The 24731-nt window shown below is 39.4% G+C and overlaps 1 protein-coding gene across 1 annotated transcript in view; it reads left to right on the plus strand.

Moving 5' to 3' along the window:
* Positions 1-24731, plus strand: part of cul4b (cullin 4B) — a 49878-nt gene that overhangs the window by 20696 nt on the left and 4451 nt on the right. Inside the window, exons 6-16 of the mRNA XM_055643599.1 lie at positions 2779-2941; positions 3028-3117; positions 8883-8965; positions 9324-9391; positions 9629-9747; positions 12090-12282; positions 14961-15065; positions 15805-15915; positions 16776-16861; positions 22095-22202; positions 23166-23279. Of these exons, the coding sequence (XP_055499574.1) occupies positions 2779-2941; positions 3028-3117; positions 8883-8965; positions 9324-9391; positions 9629-9747; positions 12090-12282; positions 14961-15065; positions 15805-15915; positions 16776-16861; positions 22095-22202; positions 23166-23279 (1240 nt within the window). The remainder of the gene's footprint in view (positions 1-2778; positions 2942-3027; positions 3118-8882; positions 8966-9323; positions 9392-9628; positions 9748-12089; positions 12283-14960; positions 15066-15804; positions 15916-16775; positions 16862-22094; positions 22203-23165; positions 23280-24731) is intronic.

A 24731-nucleotide genomic window follows, 5' to 3' on the forward strand; every position in this document is an offset into this window, starting at 1 on the left:
ATTTTTGCAGCCAACCAATGGTTTGCATCTTGCAGTGTAGCCTCTATTTCTGTTCATGGTCTTCTGCGGACAGTGGTCATAGACAAATCCACACCTGACTCCTGAAGAGTGTTGCTGATCTGTCGGACAGGTGTTTGGGGATTTTTTTTTTTAATTATAGAGATAATTTTTGCCAAAAGCTGTGGAGGTCTTCCTTGGCCTGCCAGTCCCTTTACAGTTAGTAAGCTCACCAGTGCTTGCTTTCTTCTTAATGATGTTCCAAACAGTTGATTTTGGTAAGCCTAAGGTTTGGCTGATGTCTCGAACAGTTTTATTCTTGTTTCTCAGTCTCATAATGGCTTATTTGACTTTCATAGGCACAACTTTGGTCCTCATGTTGATAAACAGCAATAAAAGTTTTCAAAAGTGATGGAAAGACTGGAGGAACGACTAGGTGCTGAGAGCTCTCTTATACTTGTATTAAGGAGGCCATTAAACACACCTGAGCAATTACAAACGCATGTGAAGCCATGTGTCCCAAACATTATGGTGGCCTGAAATGGGGGGACTATGTATAAACACTGCTGTAATTTCTACGTGGTGAAACCAAAATGTATAAAAATGGCCTTTAATAAAATCTGACAATGTGCACTTTAACCACATGTGATTTTATTCTGTTACAAATCTCAAATTGTGGAGTACAGAGGCAAATAAATAAATGATGGATCTTTGTCCCAAACATTATGGAGGGCACTGTAAAAAATGTCAGTCCAGCAGTGACCCTTTTGAGTGTGTTAAACTATTTTTCATGCTTAAGATCTTGGTTAATGCCCATTATAAAATGCAACTGTGAGAGAATCTTCCCATTAAAATCCAAATCCCATTAGTTGATGCCTTCGAAAAGTTATGGTTCCTTGTAATTTCCCAGTAATTGTTGCTGGTTCCTTTTTGTTTCTTTGCATTCCTTTACCAAAAATGTATGTTTGGGGTTATCATTAAATAAGACAAATATAAAAACAAAATATTGCTCACACTGAATCTATGGTTTAAAAATTAAATGACAATGCTGGAAATATGAAAGAGTGAAATTAAATCAAGAAAACGATTAAACAACAAATTTCAGTCATTTTCACCAGACATAAGAAAAAGATAGCAGCATGCTTTAATGGTACAATTTTCTGATTTCAATTACTGGTTCCCCAGAATTTTATTAATTGAAATTCTGTTCATTTTCTCTTAATAACTAATATTTAATTAATATTTTTGCATTTTATTTTTTAATGACATTGAATTTCTGATCAGTTCCATGGGAATTTGGTTATATTCTTGTCGTTGGTTCCCTAAAGAGTATTGGACCACATAAATCATTTTTTTCTGTTGCTTTACTTGTACTACAAGTGTGAGTGTGGGCAGTGGTGTTTGAGAACTGGTTTGATTGTGGAGGGAATCACATCTTGATCCAGTTATCTCGCTTGAGGCTCTTTTCACACAAGGGGAAGAATTTTCCCGTGATCCCTGCAGTACTGAGAATGTGCTTATTTTTGTATTCTCGCTCCATTCAAGTGCTCAGGCTATTTGTAGTACACTTTTTTTTGTTTTTTTGCTCCTCATTGTATTGGACATTGGACACTTGTTGAATGTGTGGTTGGGGGAGGGGGGGTGTGCTAGGAATTTTTCAAATAGTTTTGTAGTGGAAGCAGCCATCTCCAATACTGTTAATTTATTGAAGGCAAATTCATGTGGAAAAAATATGTTTCTGTTTTCTGTGTGAACATGAACAAGTGCTTTTACATATTTGTGTCAGTTGGGGGTGGCAGAGAGAGGAACCATTCCTTCCTTATATATTTAAAATCAACCATTTGTTATGTTTTTTATTGGTTTCAATATTATAAAAGGAACCTTTCTTTTGAACCAATACCAAAAGAGCAGTCAACATAGCTAAACTGATGTTTTGATATGACTTTGAAGCATATAGGAAGTTATAAATTTAAGACAATTTTTTGATATACTGGTAGTCTAAAATTGAATATGATAACATAACTAACAAAATGGAGAAATGTCTTCCTATGAGCTTACCATTTATGCAACATATAACAAAACCAGGTAGACAAAAGGTCCAAATTAGCTTGGCACTCTTTGTGTGAATTTACCAGGTGCAATAGAATGAATGCTAAAAATAACCTTGAGACTCTGATCCTGGTTGTATATAATTTATGATGTTGTAAACTCTAGGCCCTGCCTGAAAGTAGGCACATGTAGCTAGTGGGGGAGAATCAAAATTAATTGTGATGCCTTTGCAATCAATACTGCTGCACTCAGGGGTTACTGTTGAAAACAAAAAAAAATCTGGCAGTGTGTTTGTAAAGCTGCTAATACCAGTGGAAAAAATCTTGTCTTCATTAGCGCAAGTGAAAAAATCAAGTTGCAATTAGCAGCCACTGTGTTACTTTGGCTTTTAAAAGCATTGCAGTTCTATATTAAAGATTCTTCAATGGATGATTACTTCAACATGGAAAGCACAGGTGTGAGATGAATTGTAAAGCATTGGCTTGTTCAATGTGTTGATGAGTTACAGATTTAGCAAATAATTGGTTAATCAGTTTTTCTCATTTAAAATATTTTTGTGAGGTGTTTTACAGTGCAGATGTGAGAGGTATTATAAAATAATGTTAGAGAACAGGAACAGGTAGTTTACAAATACACGGTCACATATTTACATATATTAAATGTTACTATTTAAGAGCTCCATACATTGATCCTGTAATTTCAACTGTTCATGTGAATTGTTTTCATTTGTAGGGACATGGGCCTAGAATTATTTAGATCCCATGTAATAAGTGATCGGAAGGTTCAAAATAAAACTATTGATGGGATTCTTCTGTTAATTGAAAGAGAACGAAATGGTGAAGCTATTGATCGGAGTTTGCTTCGAAGTCTCTTGAGTATGCTATCAGATTTGCAGGTAAATTTGAATTCTTTTAAATGCAGCTAATCTTGATAGTTTCATTTGTAAATTCTTAATTTATTTGATTTGGTTTTTTTTCCCAGATATATCAGGATTCATTTGAACAAAGGTTTTTGGAAGAGACTAATCGTCTGTATGCTACAGAAGGTCAAAGACTGATGCAAGAACGAGAGGTATGCAGTATCCTTTTTGCCAGTCCATCACCATTTAGGAACATGTTAATAAAAGGCTCGATAGACCATAGAGCTGCAGAACACGCTCGTAATTATGTTAGCACTTGTACCCCAGCATTTATTTAGAGACATGAATCTGGCAATTTTATTTTGCAGTACCGTAGGTAAACAACATTAAAAGTGAAATTATGAATAGATTGTTTCTGTTTATTGGGAGCAAAAGTAAATGCAAAACTATAGATTGCAGTCTGAAAAATAAATCAATTACTTTAGAATCAACTAATACTAACAAAAATGTCCTGTGCTGGTATTATTAAGAAAGTCTAAACAGGCACAAGACATTCTGAGAACAGAGGGTGAGCAGCCATAGTTTGTGGTCCATATTGGTTCCAATTATATAAGAAGGGAGATTAAGTACTCCCAAGGATTGAAATGGATGGAATCGTCAGGATTACTACCCATGCCACTTTCTCGTGAGGCAAGGAGCAGAAACATAGTGCTGTTCAATACATGGCTAAGGAGCTGGTGCAGGAGGAAAGACTTAGTGATACAGTGTGGAAACAGGCCCTTCGCCCAACTTGCCCACACCAGCCAACATGTCCCAGCTACATTAGTCCCACCTGCCTGCGCTTGGTCCATATCCCTCCAAACCTGTCCAATCCAGCTTGTTCCATACACCCACCACCCTTTGTGTGTGTGAAAAAGTTACCCCTCAGATTCCTATAAAAACTTTTCCCCTTCACCTTGAACGTGTGTCCTCTGGTCCTCAATTCCCCTACTCTGGGCAAGAGATTCAGTGCATCTACCCGATCTATTCCTGGCATGATTTTATACACCTCGATAAGATCACCCCTCATCTTCCTGCGCTCCAAGCAATAGAGACGCAGCCTACTCAACTCCTCCCTATAGCTCACACCCTCTAGTCCTGCCAACATCCTCATAAAGATATATGGATCATGGGATCTCTTCCCTGGCAAATGGGACCTGTATCAGAAGGCTCTGCGGCACATGAGGGAGGGGGAAAGAGTGGAAGGGCAATAGTAATAGGGGATTCAATTGTCAGGGGAATAGATAGGCGTTTCTGCGGCCGCAAACGAGACTCCAGGATGGTATGTTGCCTCCCTGGTGCAAGGGTCAGGGATGTCACTGAACGGCTGCAGAACATTCTGGAGGGGGAGGGTGAACAGCCAGTTGTCGTGGTGCATATTGGCACCAACGATATAGGTTAAAAAAAGGGATGAGGTCCTACAAGATGAATTTAGGGAGCTAGGAGATAAACTTAAAAGTAGGACCTCAAAGGTAATAATCTCTGGATTACTACCAGTACCACGGGCCAGTCAGAGTAGAAATAGGAGGATATTGCAGATGAATACGTGGCTTGAAAAATGGTGCAAGGGGGAGGGATTCAAATTTTTAGGGCATTGGAACCAGTTCTGGGGGAGGTGGGACCAGTACAAACAGGACGGTCTGCACCTGGGCTGGAATGGAACCAATGTCCTTGGGGGAGTGTTTGCTAGTGCTGTCGGGGAGGATTTAAACTAATGTGGCAGGGGGATGGGTACAAGAGCAGAGAGGCAGGGGGGTGTAAAATGAGGGTAGAAGCAATAGGTAGCAAGGTGAAAAGTAAAAGTGGCAGGCAGACTGGGAGCTGAACATCCAGGGATATTCAATATTCAGGAGGGACGGAGAGAAAGGAAAAGGAGGTGGGGTAGCGTTGCTGGTTAGAGAGGAGATTCACGCAATGGAAAGGAAGGACATTAGTTTGGAGGATGTGGAATCGGTATGGGTAGAGCTGCGAAACACTAAGGGGCAGAAAACGCTGGTGGGTGTTGTGTACAGGCCACCTAACAGTAGTAGTGAAGTTGGAGATGGTATCAAACAGAAAATTAGAAATGCGTGCGACAAAGGCAAAACAGTTATAATGGGTGACTTCAATCTACATATAGATTGGGTGAATCAAATTGGCAAGGGTGCTGAGGAAGAGGATTTCTTGGAATGTATGCGGGATAGTTATCTAAATCAACATGTAGAGGAATCAACGAGAGAGCAGGCTATTTTAGACTGGGTATTGAGTAATGAGGAAGGGTTAGTTAGCAGTCTTGTTGTACGTGCCCCCTTGGGCAAGAGTGACCATAATATGGTTGAGTTCTTCATTAGGATGGAGAGTGACATTGTTAATTCAGAAACAATGGTTCTGAACTTAAAGAAAGGTAACTTTGAGGGTATGAGGCGTGAATTGGCCAAGATTGACTGGCAATTAATTCTAAAAGGGTTGACGGTGGATATGCAATGGAAGACATTTAAAGACTGCATGGATGAACTACAAAAATTGTTCATCCCAGTTTGGCAAAAGAATAAATCAGGGAAGGTAGTGCATCCGTGGATAACAAGGGAAATCAGGGATAGTATCAAAGCGAAGGATGATGCGTACAAATTAGCCAGAAAAAGCAGCATAACGAGGACTGGGAGAAATTCAGAGACCAGCAGAGGAGGACAAAGGGCTTAATTAGGAAAGGAAAAATAGATTATGAAAGAAAACTGGCAGGGAACATAAAAACTGACTGCAAAAGTTTTTATAGATATGTGAAAAGAAAGAGATTAGTTAAAACAAATGTAGGTCCCTTGCAGTCAGAAACAGGTGAGTTGATCATGGGGAACAAGGAAATGGCGGACCAATTGAATAACTACTTTGGTTCCGTCTTCACTAAGGAAGACATAAATAATCTGCCGGAGATAGCAGGGGACCGCGGGTCAAAGGAGTTGGAGGAATTGAGTAAAATCCAGGTTAGTCGGGAAGTGGTGTTGGGTAAATTGAATGGATTAAAGGCCGATAAATCCCCAGGGCCAGATAGGCTGCATCCCAGAGTACTTAAGGAAGTAGCTCCAGAAATAGTGGATGCATTAGTAATAATCTTTCAAAACTCTTTAGATTCTGGAGTAGTTCCTGAGGATTGGCGGGTAGCAAACGTAACCCCACTTTTTAAGAAGGGAGGGAGAGAGAAAACGGGGAATTACAGACCAGTTAGTCTAACATCGGTAGTGGGGAAACTGCTAGAGTCAGTTATTAAAGATGGGATAGCAGCACATTTCGAAAGTGGTGAAATCATTGGACAAAGTCAGTGTGGATTTACGAAAGGTAAATCATGTCTGACGAATCTTATAGAATTTTTCGAGGATGTAACTAGTAGCGTGGATAGGGGAGAACCAGTGGATGTGGTGTATCTAGACTTCCAGAAGGCTTTCGACTAGGTCCCACATAAGAGATTAGTATACAAACTTAAAGCACACGGCATTGGGGGTTCAGTATTGATGTGGATAGAGAACTGGCTGGCAAACAGGAAGCAAAGAGTAGGAGTAAACGGGTCCTTTTCACAATGGCGGGCAGTGACTAGTGGGGTACCGCAAGGCTCCGTGCTGGGACCCCAGCTATTTACAATATATATTAATGATCTGGATGAGGGAATTTAAGGCAATATCTCCAAGTTTGTGGATGACACTAAGCTGGGGGGCAGTGTTAGCTGTGAGGAGGATGCTAGGAGACTGCAAGGTGACTTGGATAGGCTGGGTGAGTGGGCAAATGTTTGGTAGATGCAGTATAATGTGGATAAATGTGAGGTTATCCATTTTGGTGGCAAAAACAGGAAAGCAGACTATTATCTAAATGGTGGCCGATTAGGAAAAGGGGAGATGCAGCGAGACCTGGGTGTCATGGTACACCAGTCATTGAAAGTAGGCATGCAGGTGCAGCAGGCAGTGAAGAAAGCGAATGGTATGTTAGCTTTCATAGCAAAAGGATTTGAGTATAGAAGCAGGGAGGTTCTACTGCAGTTGTACAGGGTCTTGGTGAGACCACACCTGGAGTATTGCATACAGTTTTGGTCTCCAAATCTGAGGAAGGACATTATTGCCATAGAGGGAGTGCAGAGACGGTTCACCAGACTGATTCCTGGGATGTCAGGACTGTCTTATGAAGAAAGACTGGATAGACTTGGTTTATACTCTCTAGAATTTAGGAGATTGAGAGGGGATCTTATAGAAACTTACAAAATTCTTAAGGGGTTGGACAGGCTAGATGCAGGAAGATTGTTCCCGATGTTAGGGAAGTCCAGGACAAGGGGTCACAGCTTAAGGATAAAGGGGAAATCCTTTAAAACCGAGGTGAGAATAACTTTTTTCACACAGAGAGTGGTGAATCTCTGGATCTCTCTGCCACAGAGGGTAGTTGAGGCCAATTCATTGGCTATATTTAAGAGGGAGTTAGATGTGGCCCTTGTGGCTAAGGGGATCAGAGGGTATGGAGAGAAGGCAGGTACTGAGTTGATACTGAGTTGGATGGCCTACTCCTGCACCTAATTTCTATGTTTCTATGTTTTCTATGTTAGAATTGGAACCAGAATTGGAAGGGAACAAATATGCTCACAGGGAGGTTCACTGGTATCCTGGGGAGGGTTTAAATAAGCGTGCCTGGGTGGTGGGATCCAAATCAGCAGGTCAACAAATAAGACTGATCAGAAGGTAGAGTTTATGGCAAGTCAATTTGTGAAGGATAGGTGGGGACAAGTTAATGAACTTGGTGTGACTGATAGTCATATAACACGAAAACAGATCTTTGGGCCCAACTCGTCCATGCCATCCAAGATGCCCCCATCTAAGCTAGCCCCATTTACCTATATTTGGTTCATATCCATCAACCATTCATCTCCATTTACCTGTCCAAGTTCTTTTAAATGTTATAGTACCTGCCTCAACTCAATTTGCGCATGTGTGTTTTTTTTCCAATGCGAGGAGCAATATGAGTAAAGCAAAGCTTTAGAGGCTGGATCAGTGCATGGAGCTGTGATGTAGTAGCCATTTACAGAGGCTTGGTTGTGAGAAGGATAGTACAGGTAGTTCAACATTTCAGGGTTTTGATATTTCAGATGTGTTTGAGAGGAAGATAAAAAAAGGTAGAGAAGTTGAATTACTTATCAGGATGGAAACAGTTTACATACTGAGAGCATACTGGGAGGGATCGTTCACTGAGGCAATAGTAGTGGAGCTCACAAATAAGAACGGTGCAATAAGGGAATAATACTACAGGCTCCTAATAGCCAACAGGAAGCAGAGGACTAGATATGTAGACAATTTATGGAAAGATGTAAAAGAATCAGGGTTGTCATAATGGGTGAGTTTTACTCCCCTAATGTTATATGGGTCCAAGACATGGGTCTAAGAGGTCCTTGGTCCAAGAGGCTCAAATGCAGCAGAATGTGCTTAGTGTTTCCAGGAAGGTTTCTTGAAACAGTATGTGAATCATTCAAATAGAGGATGGACCATGCTGGATCTTGTTTTGGGAAAGGAGCCCAGCCAGATGACTGGCATGGGAGAGCATTTTGGGAACAGTGATCAGAGCACTAAGTTTTAAGATGGTTATGAATGATAAATCTGGACCTTGGGGAAGTACTGAATTGGGGAGGGCAAATTACGACCTTTTCGGCAGAACTAGGGAGAGTTAATTGGGAGCAGCTGTTATTGGGGAAAGTTCACATCTGAAGTAGAGAGTGGTTTAAAGGCCAGCTGATTGGGATGAAGGGCCAATAGGTTCAGGTAAGAAGGAGGGACAAAGATGGCAAGGTAAGGGAATCTTCAATGATACGAGGTGTAAATTTGGTCATGGAATCTTTCAGCATAGAAACAGATCTTTCACAACTTTTATGCATGCTGACCAAGATGCCCAATCTAAGCCAGTCCCATGGGCCCAATTAATTTCAATTTATTCCATTTAGGTTCCAGAATACTTACACCATGTTAATAAACGTTTGGAGGAAGAAGCAGATCGTGTTATCACTTATTTAGATCAGAGCACACAGTAAGTACAGATTTTTAGTAATTATTCTTTAAAGCTTATGTTATTTGCATGATTCTGGACAATTTCACCTGTTCACTGCCGTTTTTAATTTTGCTATTGGCCATAACCCGAGTACACTTGGGGATGGCACTGAACAGCTTCATCTTAAACCTCTGAAACTGATTGCTTGATGCTTTACCAGTGACAAATTGACTGTTAGGGTTTCTTGTTTTTTGGGCCTGTATATACACAACAAATATTTTAGTTTCAAAATGCCTTTTGCAAATAATATGTAATTTAGATTTTCATGCGATGGTCCAATCAAATAGAGTAGTTCATTATTATTAATTAAATTTCGATTGTTTTTAATTTTCTTCAGGAAGCCTCTAATAGCTACTGTGGAGAAACAACTCTTAGGTGAACATTTACCGGCCATTCTTCAGAAAGGTAACCTTCAATTGAACACTGATGTAAACTGTTCTCTATATAAGGATACAGTTCCGCTCCAATAAACATTAATCAAATTCACTTATTGAATCGTTTTTGGGAATTTGATGATAGATGAGCTAGAACTTAAATTGGTACAAGTTACTATAATTCATGATGAAATTTTAGATTTTGCAATGCTTCCATATTTTGTTGTCCCATTCCAACCAATATAAAGCTGCTCATAACTCCCTGTAGGTTTAAACAGCCTTCTGGATGAAAACAGAATACAAGATCTCTCTCTCCTTTACCAACTTTTTAGTCGAGTTCGAGGTGGAGTACAGGTTCTATTGCAACATTGGATTGAATATATAAAGGTATGTTTTTCATTTAATTTCTTAAATTATTTAGCTTTTATAGCGAATTGATTAACACAACTTGCCTTAAAGATGAATGAGCTCCCATAATATACATTAGATTCAAAAGACGTATGTTTGTTCCTACGAACGGCCAAATTTGTTTCCTTGCTCGGCTTTTAGTGATTGGTCTTTCAAATCAGCATTGTGTGCTTTGATACCATTCACGCAGTATTGTGGGAATATGTTTCCATAACAGGTGATCTTTGTGTATCTTCTGATTTATGGACAAAATTGACCTGGACAATTGTAAAAATGGAAACTTTGTTACCTGGGGTTAGCCTCTAAAGTGCTAAATTAATCTACCTTCTAATCTCCATTTTGTGGTTGGGTACATTTTAAATTGTTCTCTTCACTCATTTTAACTTTTTTTTTCCCCCAGTGATAAATGTATTTTTCAAATCACTTTTAATGAACTTATTTCACACTTTTTTTTGCTTTCCTCACATCCATGTTTGCTTATTGCTCAAGCAATCATTTGGTTTAGCACAAAGTCTTGTTTTTGTGCAGGTTTTAACTTCTGATCATCAATTGCTTTTAAACCACGCAAATGTGTTGCCCTGTCTTATGCCCTGGAGCCAGGACCATTAAAACTACAATGTTACATGTTTACTTTCTCTGTCATGGTAAATTTCACATTTTCAAATTTCACTATCAATGTCTCTTTTGAGACAGAAAATACTGCGGCGTAATACTTTAATTATGAATGCTACTTGGTTGATCGACTGACTTTTGAATGCTTAAATGAAAGGTCGGTGGGGGTGCTGCAAGCCTGTAGCCCTGCCAGCAGCGTTTTTTTTCTACTTTTTTTGTTTTTTTTATGTGTGTCTTAATGTATGTTTTTAATGTTTATCGTGTGTGTCTTGTGTTGGGGATGGTGGGGGGGGGGGGGGGGCGGAAACTGTTTCGGTCGCCTACTCCACGGAAATTGAATTTATTTCCAGACAATATATCTAATGAGGATCCAATTGGCACATTCATGCAGTGCTGCCTTGGCCAATCTTTTAACTAATTTAAACTAATAGTTCCAATGATTATTTCACTTTTACAGCCCCCTCCACTGTAAAGATGTAGTCCATCTATTTATTTGTTATTTTATTTTATTTTTATTGTCTAATTTGCTGTGATCTTTCAGTTTCTTTGGTTATTTCCCCATAAACCAATTTGCTTGAACTCCTTTGCCTGGCACTGAAAGTGTAAGATAAACACAAATGGTCACGGTGGCGCAGAGGTAGAGTTGTTACCTTACAGCGAATGCCGCGCCGGAGACCCGGGTTTGATCCTGACTACGGGTGCTGTTTGTACGAAGTTTGTACGTTCTCCCCGTGACCTGCGTCGGTTTTCTCAGATATCTTCGGTTTCCTCCCAACACTCCAAAGGCGTACAGGTTTGTAGGTTAATTGGCTTGGTAAATGTAAAAAATTGTCCCCAGTGAGTGTAGGATAGTGTTAATGTGCGGGGATCGCTGGTTAGCGTGGACCCGGTGCGCTGTATCTCTAAACTATTTCTCTAGACTAAAAAGCCTCACTCCCCTCCATTGAGTCTGTCCAGAGCAAGCGATGTCTGCGAAGGGCGCGCAGCATCGTCAAGGACTGCTCTCACCCCAGCCACAGACTGTTTACCCTCCTCCCATCCGGGAGGCGCTACAGGTCTCTCCATTGCCGGACCAGCAGGTTCCGGAACAGCTTCTTCCCTGCGTCTGTTACACAACTTAACTCTGCACCTTGGTAATTGCCAGTCACCCCCCCCCTCCCGGACACTCCTTCCCCCAGATAAATTGCACTACTGCTAATGTATGTACATATATATATTTTGCTGTTCCATTATTCTATGTTCGCTCTTCTGGGTGAGATGCTAACTTGTACTATACACTGCACAATGACAATAAAGATTGAATCTGAATCTGAAACATGGTTACTTTAGCAAGATATTGGGGGATACAGATGGTACTCTTAGAATTTGTACTTCTTGAGAAATATCAGTCTTGAGATTGAAGGAAGAGTCTTTTCAAAAGACAACTAAAGCTGTGTCGGAAGGAACTGCAGGTGTTTGTTTACACCGAAGATAAACACAATATACTGGAGTAACTCAGTGGGACAGGGAGCATCTTTGGAGAGAATGGGTGACGTTATGGGTTGAGATCCTTCTTCAGACCGGCAACTATAGCTGTGCACCATATTTAAATGTTTGTGTTTGAGGCCAGGCATGTTCTAATACAAAGTGGTGTGTTCATTTAAATATTTTCAATCTGTGTTTGTCTTCCTCAGAATTGTGATTAAAAGTTGTTTTTTTTAAATCCTCAGACTTTTGGCAGTACTATAGTAATTAATCCAGAAAAAGATAAAACAATGGTTCAAGAACTACTTGATTTCAAGGACAAAGTGGATCACGTGGTTGATGTATGCTTCCTGAAGAATGAAAAATTTGTCAACGCAATGAAAGAAGCCTTTGAAACCTTCATTAACAAACGACCAAACAAACCAGCTGAACTTATAGGTATGGCAGACAATATACAGCGACTACCAGTACCCGACAATTCACTGTTTTCATGGAAATTAAACACAACTTGTTGATTTCAGTGGTTAGTTCAAGATGCTTCAATAGAAAAACATTTAAAAAATGAGTCCATTAATTTGCAAGTGTAGTCTAATTCATTGTTTACTCATCCTTTTAAAACCTGTCATTTGTGTCATTCTTCTCAATAATCCACTTGATCTGAAGAAAATGTGTCATCCTTTCTCATTATTTAATTTTATATTTTAAGGGCATTTGTGTCCTGAATGGATTGAATGTGTTCTGAATAGATTCGGAACACTTGTGCATTGGTTGTCAGTAGTTTTAGTTTAGCTGCTTGAAAAACTTGCTTAAGTTTCGGATAGGTAGGTCATTTTTAAGAATGATTAGACCATGGGACCCGTTGGGCCCCGTCCCCCAATGGGGGGGGGGGGGGGGCGTCACACGGGAGGGGTGTTCCCCGAACGCAGCGTCGGTGCTCACCCCGGGGACAGGCGCCTCCCGGAGCCAATGGCCTCCATCACCCATTCCCCCAACGTAACCCGTTCGCCCAACGCAATATTCCACCACTCACCCATTAGTCCCAACTGCGCAGGCGCGGCTCATTTCCCCTCATCCCCCAACACTCCTTCCTCCTCCTCTTTACCCTCTCTCTTCTCTCCCCTCACCTCCTCCCCTCCTCCACTCCCTCCTTCACCTCTTCCTCCACCTTTCCCCTTTCCTCAGTCACTCCATACCCTCAGTCACTCCCTCCCACCCTCCATAACCCTTCTCCCCTCCCTGCCCCCCTGACCCGGAGCCAATGAATGTACTCGACCTTTGAGTCGGCGACGGACCTCCCTTGAGCCAATCAGTCCTTCCCACGGTGGGGGGGGCGGGGGAAGTTGAGTAAGATTCTGTAAATATCTTTGAGCTATTGTGTAATGTTTTGGCGTATTTCCTTGATCTCACAGACAGATAGACAAACAGGATAATACTTTTAATATAATATAGATGGTAGGTGGAAAGATTCTATTTACATGCTATTGTTTTCATAAGCTAGAAGCAGATCACTACTTCCCTGTAAAATAAAATATCCATTATATCTTCCTTCATGAGGCATTTGCACGTGCACATAAATTAGCTCCACATGGGATAGTCTAAAAGTAGAGATTGTAAACCAAACCCATGAATAAATTTAGTTAATTTCTGTGATCTTGTCCAATAAACACACTCACCATAGATTTTAGCTCAAAATACAATTTTAATAAATGTGAGACTTCCTGTGGAACTTGTAGAGGAAAGTTGATTGTATTTTTTGCGGTGTGTTTCTGCACCTTGACTGGCTTATGGATGAATAAGGAGACTCGTGTGGGTGACTTGAACCAACCCCAGCCACGAATGAGGAGAAAGAAAATTGATGACGAGCTGTCATGCCCCAGATTAAACTGTTACTGAACTCGGGAGACATCAAATACAGTTTTAAACACAAAAAAACCTGGAAAACTTGCACCATGTAAAACACCATAAGACAATTATCCATTTAAACACTTGCGATGAAACACTGAATAACACTGCATTATTTTTGCTTGTCCAAGTTTCGACTCAGTTATGTTCTTTCAGACAGAAAATGAGGATGCACATTTTTGCCTTCACTCACATAGTGGATGAACTTTGGTTGACTTCAACACCAAATCAATAAAATATGGCCTGCTCTCCAGTGATAACTACAGCTTTGGGATCTCATGTGTTGAAGGAAATTTCAAAAATGATAAGCTACACTCATAATGCCTGATAATTGATTATTTCTCTTTCATTATTCTACCAATACGTAACTCGATATAAATATGTTGCCACAATGAATAATTGAGCCAAATTATTATATTATATGTTGAAGAATAAGCATATGAGAACAGAATAAAATAATGGCGGTGCTGACGGGGTTAGATAGACTGATTGAATTTTATTAACCAAGTATGTATACATACAAATAATTTTCTTTGGTGCTTTGCTCGCAAGTAACAACACGATATGCAGTAAACAATTAAGAATAAAACATAATTTAAACATGTGAAGAATTAAATAAAATACCGGATCAAAAGGAGGCTACAGATTTTTGGTTGTTGAGTAGAGCTGTTTTTATGTCTGGCTGTGGCGGCTTTGACAGTCTGGAGTCGCCTTCCAGAGGAAAGTGCTTCAAAGAGTTTGTGGCCAGGGTGAGAGGGGTCTGAGATGATCTTACTCGCTTACTTCCGGGCCCTTGCAGTGTACAGTTCGTTGTCGATGGGGGGAAGGTGGGGGGGGCTCCACAAATGACTCCACAGATGTGACTGTGGTGTTGTTGTTGGTGAGTGGGGCGAGGGGAGAAGGGAACTCTCCTGAAGTCTACAATCAATTCCACTGTCTTAAAAGCATTGAGCTCCAGGTTGTTGTGAAGGCACAAGGACACCAGCTGTGTCACTTCCTGTCTGTAGGCAGATTCCTCCCCATCCTGGATCATTCCTATCAGGGTTGTGTTGTCCACAAACTTGAGAAGCGTTACAGAGGAGTCTGTGGAGGTGCAGTCATTGGTGTAGAGAGAGTAAAGGAGAGGGGAGAGTATAAACACTGCAAGACCATTAACGTTTGACATTTTTTATTTTGAAGAGACATGAAGTAACCCGTATGCTTTTCTTTTTCAGCTAAATATGTGGATTCAAAGCTCCGAGCTGGGAACAAAGAGGCTACTGATGAAGAGCTTGAGAAGATGCTGGATAAGATTATGATAATATTTAGATTTATTTATGGTATGTTTATAATTGATTTTGTTCACCTCTAGTTGATAGCAAATTATTCCATGCCCCCACCATTGGACAAAGTGAATAGAAATGTTTTGCTGTGATGCAGAGCGACATACACCTGAAGTTGATAGCAGAGGCCATTAACCAGGATTGTAGTAGAATGTCAGAGTTCCTGCATTTGTTCATCTTCCAGATGCTTTGTTGGAAATGTTGGTGTTGAGTGTTCAATTGGCCGAGCTTTTCTTGTCTATCTTTCAACCCTCTCTTCCCCCATCATAGCCGAGTTGACTCCCAGTATGTTTTATCAAGACTCATGATGAACGGTAAATTGGGTGAGGAATTGAAGGGTATTGGCTCTTAAGCTCACCACAACAATGTATCCATTATAATCCGGACTAAAACTGATTAATGTAGCAAGGGTGGCAAATTTAACAACATTTATACCAAACATCTGCCATTCAAACTATTTGCTTGCATTGAATTGCTAATTGAATTCCACATTTTATATCAATTTTTTAACAACTTTTTTTTAAGTACTTGGGTGGATTTCAAGCGATAATAAACATTTATTGTTTTGAAAACCAGCATTTGGCAGCAGTGAATTATAAACATAGTTTTCTGTTCATAGAGCAAGGAAACAGTTCCTTCAGCCCAACCTGGCCCTTTACTAATAGAATTTCAAATTTTACAAGGAAAAAAAGCAATGGGCTTTAAATCTATATTTCTATGTTTTGAAAAATAACAGGAAAAGACGTATTTGAGGCATTTTACAAGAAGGACTTGGCAAAGAGACTATTGGTGGGAAAGAGTGCATCAGTGGATGCAGAAAAATCAATGTTGTCCAAATTGAAACATGGTGAGTTTGCTTTTGTTAAATCAATTGAGTTGGAATGTCTGCTCAGCTTCCTGAAGGACTTTAAAAAAAAAATCTGATTATTCCAGTTATACTTGCAACTTTGTTTTGGTTCATTTTTGGAAAAATAAATACAGCCTTGAAATTCAGACTTCTGAATGCTGAAACAAATTGTCTCAAAACAAATAAGTGAATGTATTTTAACCCTTTTTTGTCTGTAAATCACAAAGTCTCCACTAATAGCCATTTTGATCATGTGATTTCAATGCCACGAGCCATTCTGTAATTAAATGTTCTTTTTCTCGTAACACTACATATTCAATGGTTCTGACATTAAAGATGCATCTCATCAGCTGGATGATTTTTATTGTCGTGAATGTCTAGAAACAAAAATTAATAGTTTTGTTTTCTTTAAATTATTTGAGTTCACAATCTGTTCATGAAAAGTAAATATCATTCAAAGTTGCACTTATCTAGTTTGCATTCTATTTCCGTTGATTCTAAATAGATTTTAATATAAATTTATGTTTTCAAACCTTTTAATTGTTTATCTTATTAAGCATAAATTAAATTTGATACAATAGTAATAAGGCTGTTGGGCGGTGCTCTGCAAATTAGTCTTTTTAAACCCTTCCACAATTTAGGTAATACAAACATGTCAGGAGGATGTCAGTCATTTGGGTTTTTGACATCGGCCATTGAAACTGAATGGGTTTTTTTCGGTTCCCCCTCCCCCCCCCCCCCCCCCCCCCCCCCCCCCCCCCCCCCCCCCCCCCCCCCCACCCCCATACGTTTAAAATGACAGTAATTCACTACATACTTATTATTTTGGCTAATCTGTAAGTAAAATCTTTCTTTTTAAGAATGTGGCGCTGCATTCACCAGCAAATTGGAAGGAATGTTCAGAGACATGGAGCTCTCAAAAGATATTATGATCCAATTTAAACAGGTATCACGTTTAAATTTAGATTGTTCCGTCGGTACTACTGTGTTCATTTTTAAAACTGCTGTGATTGTCCGTAATATATTCAGAGTTTATTTTAAACTTTTTTTCTGAGCTTCAGTTTTTTCACCAACTGGCTAGGCCAAGACTTCTCTGTTAATAATCAAGTAACATATCTCGATCAGCTGATCCCCCAGTACTGTTTCAGTTAGTATTAACTTTTTCTTTGCCATCCATTATTTCTCGGTGTCATGTTCTTTCCAATATTCTCATCTTTGTTCTCGTATGACATTTATTTTTTATTTATTTATTTATTTTATTTATTCCGAACAAGTAAAGACATTAAAGACATTAATAGTAACAAAATCGAAATTATCAAACAATTGGACATTACAATCAATATTTACAAGCAATGAAAAGAACAAAAAGCAAATTTCCAATGTCCAACTCTGTGTCTGTACAAGCTCGAAAAGTAGTGAGATGAAAAATAACTTATTAAATCTCACCCCTTTTCCCCAACACTTCTACCATATTTAAAAATCAATTAATTAATAATAATAATACTACCCCAGGCAATTTCCCATAATACCTACAGACATATACATACAACTATTATACACATACAAACTTCATATATGAAGTAACCAATCATGTAAACAATTGTAAAGCAATAGATAAACATTAACCCCCACTTGTCAACCATCCCCTCCATCCCCTTGAAAATTATTTTTTTATATATCATTTTAAAATGATTCATGTTTGTACATTGCTTTAATTCCTCGTTCAATTTGTTCCACACTCCTACTCCACAAACCGAAATACAAAAGGTTTTTCTAGTCGTACGGACTCTTTGGTTCTTAAAATTAAATATTCCTCTTAAATTGTAACCCCCCACACGTTCGTTAAATAATTTTTGAATGTTTCCAGGTAAATTTTTATTTTTGTCCCTAGACATTATCTGAGCTGTTTTGAATGTAACCAAATCTTCTAATTTTAATAATTTTGACTCTAAAAATAATGGTTTTGTATGACCCAGATACTTGGCATTATGTATAATACGAATTGCTCTTTTTTGCATCATGGTTAATGAGTGTATCGAATTTTATAGTTATTGCCCCAGACTTCTGCACAATAATTTAAGTAGGGTAAGATTAATGAACAATAAAGAATGCGGAGTGATTTGTAATCCAGAGCCTGCTTGGCTTTGTACAATACAGAGATACTTTTTGACAATTTTAATTTTACATGTTTAATATGTGATTTCCAGCTTATTTTATCGTCAATTGTAACCCCAAGAAATTTATTTTCATGCACTCGTTCATCTTCCACCCCATTTATCTTTATACTTACTAGTTTATTTATTCTGCAATTACCAAATAACATTATTTTAGTTTTACTCAAATTTAATGAAATTTTATTCCTATCAAACCATATTTTCAATTTACCCATTTCTTTTATTATTTTATCCAATAGCTGTTTTAAATTCTCCCCAGAACAAAAAATATTTGTATCATCTGCAAACAAAAACATTGACTCAATTGTTGAAAAATCACAGCACGTAGAATTTGTAGTATTAATGACTTAGCAGAAAGTTCATTGGTTTTACAGATTGAACTGCATTATTTTCTGTCGTAAGTTTAACTCTGAAAAATATAGATTTAAGAAACATATTTTTGCGTTCGGTAACATCAGTATTGTTGGTTGCGTGCGAGAAAATACTTTATAAACAGAAGCAATGAACAAAAAGCAACCATGCTAGACCTTGAAAATGAATATTTAGGCCACAGTTTAAGAATTGTGTCTGAAAAAGCATATTGAGGCCCAGAAATGTTACAGGTGAAGTATTTCAGAGTGAAATTAGGGATTAGTTTTGTTTTCATTACAAAATGGAGCAGCTGTGGGTGGTCTCCTTTGCTCTGAAGAGAAATAAACAACAGGGCTATTCAACACTGGGTTTTAGTAGAAGTAACAAGAAGTGGGTTTTAGTAGAAGTAACAAGAAGAAACGGTTCCTACTGGCATGGGGGGGGGGTGAAAAATTATTTATCCCAAGGTTACAGGGATCTGGAATGCACTACCTGAAAGGGTAGTGCATTGCAATTCCATAAGAACTCCCAACAAATAAATGTGGATAAAAATGAAAATCTAAATGAAGAGCTGGGGGCAGAAAGCTAGATGATGGATCAAACTAAAATAACAACCATTTCAGAAAACAAATACAATGGATCAACTTCCCCTTCTTTGCTTTGAGTCCATGATATCAGTTCAAATACATTTTTAAAAAGCTATTTTGAACACATTCACTACTTACACTCATTCCTGGTTGAGTTGTTCCTGACTTCCTTGAATCCATAACTCTCCCTGATCTGCTATGTTTGTTTCCATTTGCTGACATTGGTGAATAATTACAACTTTTATGACCAGCGTTACTTTATTTTACAAATGTGAATAATAGAAATTCTATTCTCGTAATTTTTTTTAAATCTTAATTATTTTTTTGGGTAGTTTTCACATCAATTTACAGTAACCGAAAATATTTTATTTTGGCCTAACAATGTGCTCATTTCATATTCTGTATTTTTTGGGAAATTCCTATCTCTAAAAATGTCTAATCATCTAAATACACAGTATAACTTTTTTCTTTATACAATGGAACTTCTTTCTCAGGAGCATCGGAGGCTGAGGGGAGACCTAATAAAATATGTAAATTCATGAGAACCTTTTACCCAGGGTAGAAATAACAAAGAGTGCCGGGTATAGCTTTAAACTGAAAGGGGCAACATTTAAAGGATGTGTGTGGGGCAAGTTACAGAGGCTACTAGGTGCCTGGAGGATGGTGGAGGTCGATACATTAGTTGTGTTTAAGAGGCTTTTAGATCGGCACATGGATGCGCAGGGAATAGAGGGGTATTGATCATGTACAGGTAAATAAGATTAGCTTCGCATATAAGGCGCAAACATTGCGGGCCTGCTCCTATGCAATATTTTTCTATCTTCTATGACAAATGTACATAAGGCAAACTTGTGTGAGATTGTTATCGATATTAATAATACAGGTTCTCATGATCCAAAGCTTACACCACTAAGAAAGAAATGCATTTTATTTTTAAAAAAGCATTTATTCTTGCTCCTGCCATTTAGCTAGAAAGGAAACATTAAGAGCAAGTGACCAACACCATTGTAGATTGAGTACAATGTGGGAAAATGTGATATTATCTACTTTGGTAGGAAAAATAGCAAAATATTATTTTAGTTTAAATGTTTGAAGGTTGCAAAATGTTAATGTTTAAAAGGTTAAGCGTGACTCTGAACAAATCTCTGAAAGCTCTTTGTTCAGTTGCAGTTACAAAAGCAGATATGCTGGTGTTTGGTGAAAGAGGATGGAATTGAGAGTTGACCCACAGTCTTAGTATAAGGGGCGAGGACACCGAAGGGGTGAAATGAACAATTTCTTCGTTTGGATAATACAAAATCCTTGAAATTGTATACCGGGAGGGGGTTAACACATTGCATTCAGAATTTCTTTCTGAGTATTAGAGGAATCAAGATATGGGCACTGGGAAGGAAAATTATGTTAAGGTAAATTACGCTTGACCTTGTTAAATGATGAATGACGTACTCCCATTACAGTTTTGTGTCTCAAATTTGATGCTCTGAAGTGGTGATGATGCTAGGCAGAGCAGCATAGAAACATAGAAAATAGGTGCAGGAGGAGGCCATTCGGCCCTTCGAGCCAGCACCGCCATTCATTGTGATCATGGCTGATCGTCCCCTATCAATAACCCGTGCCTGCTTTCTCCCCATATCCCTTGACTCCACTAGCCCCTAGAGCTCTATCTAACTCTCTCTTAAATCCATCCAGTGACTTGGCCTCCACTGCCCTCTGTGGCAGAGAATTCCATAAATTCACAACTCTCTGGGTGAAAATGTTTTTTTTCGCCTCGGTCTTAAATGACCTCCCCTTTATTCTAAATCTGTGGCCCCTGGTTCTGGACTCGCCCAACATTGGGAACATTTTTCCTGCATCTAACTTGTCCAGTCCTTTTATAATTTTATATGTTTCTATAAGATCTCCCCCTCATCCTTCTAAACTCCAGTGAATACAAACCTACTCTTTTCAATCTCTCCTCGTATGACAGTCTCGCCATCCCAGGGATCAATCTCGTGAACCTACGCTGCACTGCCTCCATTACAAGGATGTCCTTCCTCAAATTAGGGGACCAAAACGGTACACAATACTCCAGATGTGGTCTCACCAGAGCCCTATTCAACTGCAGAAGAACCTCTTTACTCCTATACTGAAATCCTCTTGCTATGAAGGCCTACATTCCATTAGCTTTCTTCACTGCTTGCTGTATCTGTAAGCCAACTTTCCGGTGTACAAGCACGCCCAGGTCTCGCACCTCCCCCTTACCTAACCTAACCCCATTGAGATAATAATCTGCCCCCTTGTTTTATCTATATTATACTGCATCTGCCACGCATCTGCCCACTCACTCAACCTGTCCAGGTCACCCTGCAACCTCACAGTTCACACTGCCACCCAGCTTTGTGTCATCTGCAAACTTGCTAGTGTTGCTCCTAATTCCCTCTTCCAAATCATTAATATATATGGTAAACAGTTGCGGCCCCAACACCAAGCCTTGCGACACTCCACTCGCCACTGCCATGTTTATGCATCTTCAGTAAGCTGCATGCCTTCTGGTCTGCGGTTTGGATGAGGCAGGGCATGCCTCCTTTACACTCGAGGAAAGTTAAAATATCTTGGAGTAGCTCAAAGTAACAGCCATGTAAAAATAATGGGCTTGTGTTGGTGTTGTACTGGATAGCTTGCATGGCAGTTGTAAACTTCTCAGAACGTGTTAGATTAATATCACTACAGCAGAAACAATTTGGATTTGTATAGTGCCTTCAGTGTGGTCAAATGGCTCGAGTCTCTTTTGGGGAAGGCCATTCAGTTAAAATTTTAAATAAGATTTTAGGGCAGAGGAGGCAGGTTTTAAACCATGTCTTGAGCGACAGGCAAATTCTGGCTGGCTTCTGACAACAAAACTTGGATATTCCAACAGGATTGGAATTGAAAGTGTCAAAACTCAGGAATATTTCAGTACCGATGTTCTATTGATGCACTGGAAATTTTAATTTGTGGCGGGTCAGGTTTCTGTGCAGGAAATTTAGATCTAGATCTAATCTTTTGAGAGTTGCTCTTTTAATCTCATGCTTTTCTTGGTTTTTCACAGTACATGCAAAATCAGAACATACCTGGGAATCTTGAATTGACTGTAAACATCCTCACAATGGGCTACTGGCCAACCTATGTGCCCATGGAAGTTCATTTACCCCTAGAGGTTAGTATTTTATGTTAAGTCTGAATAAGTAATTGCAATAAAATTATGATATGAATCAAGCAGCAAGCAGAATTTAGTTTCCATACGGGAAGAAAGAACAGCACCTCGTGTTCTGCTTGGGTAACATATAACTCGATTATATAAACATTGTATTTTGAGTTGTATTCCCCTACCCTTCTTTTCCTTCCTTCCCCCCCCCCCCCCCCCCCCCCCCCCCCCCCCCCCCCCCCCCCCCCCCCCCCCCCCCCCCCCCCCCACCTCTGTGCGCACACACATTTTTCCCACCACCCTCCCTTGCCCTGTTCCTTTCCCCTCCTCCTTACCCTCAACTCCCACCCCTCCCATCATAGTCCCTAATTTCCCTTTTTTCCCCTCTTCCACTCTGTCCCCTTTTGCCTACAACCCTCCTCCTGGCTTTTCATTTCACTCCCTCTCTATCGTTATCTGATACCCATTTGTCTTCCTTTTACCTCCAGCCGTTGTTACTCTCTCCACCCATCTGCCAACCACCCCTTCTCCTGCATCTGTAATCACCTATCACTTACCGTGCTTTGCCCTGCCTCTACCTTTCTTTTTCAGCTTTCCTTTCCCACTACTTCAGCCCTTCCTGAAGGTTCCTGTCCCAAAATGCTGTCTGTCCATTTCCCTCCCCAGATGCTGCATGACCTGAGTTTCTCCAGCACTTGATGTGTTGCTGAAGATTCTCGTATCTTCAGCCTGTGTCTCTGTATTTGCTCAAATATAACTTTAACCTTCAATGTCAAACTCTTTACGGTGACATAATTCTTACTGGAATCAGAGCACTCACCCATGAAGAAAACCGGTTTCCTTGGATTCTAATCAGATTCTTCCCAATAGCTGATATGGCAGCGTGAAACTACTTGATACATTGCCTTAACAGCATAAATAGATGTGCAGTTTTAAACAATCCAAAATGGTGCTTCTTGTTTTCTTTTTGTGTAGATGGTGAAACTTCAGGAGATTTTCAAGACCTTTTATCTGGGTAAGCACAGTGGTAGGAAGTTACAGTGGCAGTCAACATTGGGTCATTGCGTACTGAAAGCAGAATTTAAAGAGGTATGTTTCATAATTTGGCCTTTTTAAAATTGTTATTAAACAAGCTACTGAAATAATAGGATATGCTTGAAGCGTAAATGATTAATTTGGTAAATCTGAGCACTAAGAATGTTTATTCTGCATGATTTAGGGTTTTATGATGCTTTAAGTGTCAGAATATCATGGATTCAAGCCCCAATACTGGATTTGAAACTAATCTCTGCTAATTATTGAATTGGAAGTGTCACTAAAAATTATTAATGTGAACCAAAAGGATAAGGAAGGGTTGCAAACACAACCAGAACACCCCCCAGCATAATTTAATTTTGGTATCTTGAGGTTCTTGAGGTTATTGTTGGGTGGTTGTTTGATTTTGGATTACCAAGCTTCTGAAATAAATCTTACATATCTTTAAAGTGTCCACTGTGTAATGATGTAGGCACTGGGTTTTCTCTGGATCAGTTCACAGTTACAGAATTATTTATTTTTTCCCCACTCTTGTCACTAAGAAACCTTCATGAAATTTATTTGGTATATTCCTCATCCAATTCCCTTGGTTCCAACAAAAATCAGGATGGGTGGGATAGAAAGTTGGTGTCAGTAGATCTATGCCTGTAGGCATGGCAGTTAGCAAGAAGCTAGGGAGTAGGCTATCATTACTATTAATGGTAGTGGTAGCCCACTTACACTAAAATGCACAACAGGATTTCTGAAAAGAAAAATCTATGATCTTTTTGAGCACTAAATTCACAAATGCAGTTATTCAAATGTTCAATTTTTTCTTATATTAGCTCTTACAAAGATCCTCACAATCTACCTGGCATGGATTGCATCGACAAGCTCCTTGCATCTCCTGTCCTGAGCAGGATATTCCACTGCAGCACTTCACTTGGCAATTACATTTAAAATGGCTAACTCATTTGTTCAACCTTTGCAAGTATCCAACGATGACTTGTGAAAATATATCTTTAAACTTTGGGAAAGAATAGATTGAACTGGGATTAATGCTTTCTGACATTTGCTCCCTAGAATAACACTTTGCCACAGTAACTGCTATGCACAAGAGTAGGTCATTAAAATAAAATTTGCAGAAAGGTATTTATAAAATTAACATGAAACAGTTCCCTGCTTTCTGTTTTCACACATACCGAAGCAGTAGCTTTAAATACTTGTTTTTTGATTCCAGAGGTACTCTAGTGTGTTATATGCTATGAAGTTTAGAATGGAGAAATAATGACTCTGCAGAACTTGAAGCCCCTTTCCATCATCAGTGGAGCCTCCCAACTTGCATGTTCTGCCATGAAGCACAGCAGGTGCCTGGCATCATCTCAAACTGGACCTGCAGGAATGTCTTCACCTCACAGGCTAAGCAGTTGAAGTAGGCAGCTCACCACCACTGCCATCGGAATGCATTTAGGAATTGAGAACAAATCCTGTGAATGCGTTTTTAAAATGAAACGGTTGCAGTTACTG

The sequence above is a fragment of the Leucoraja erinacea genome, chromosome 12 (genome assembly GCF_028641065.1).
Source record: "Leucoraja erinacea ecotype New England chromosome 12, Leri_hhj_1, whole genome shotgun sequence".
NCBI classification, from domain to species: domain Eukaryota; kingdom Metazoa; phylum Chordata; class Chondrichthyes; order Rajiformes; family Rajidae; genus Leucoraja; species Leucoraja erinaceus.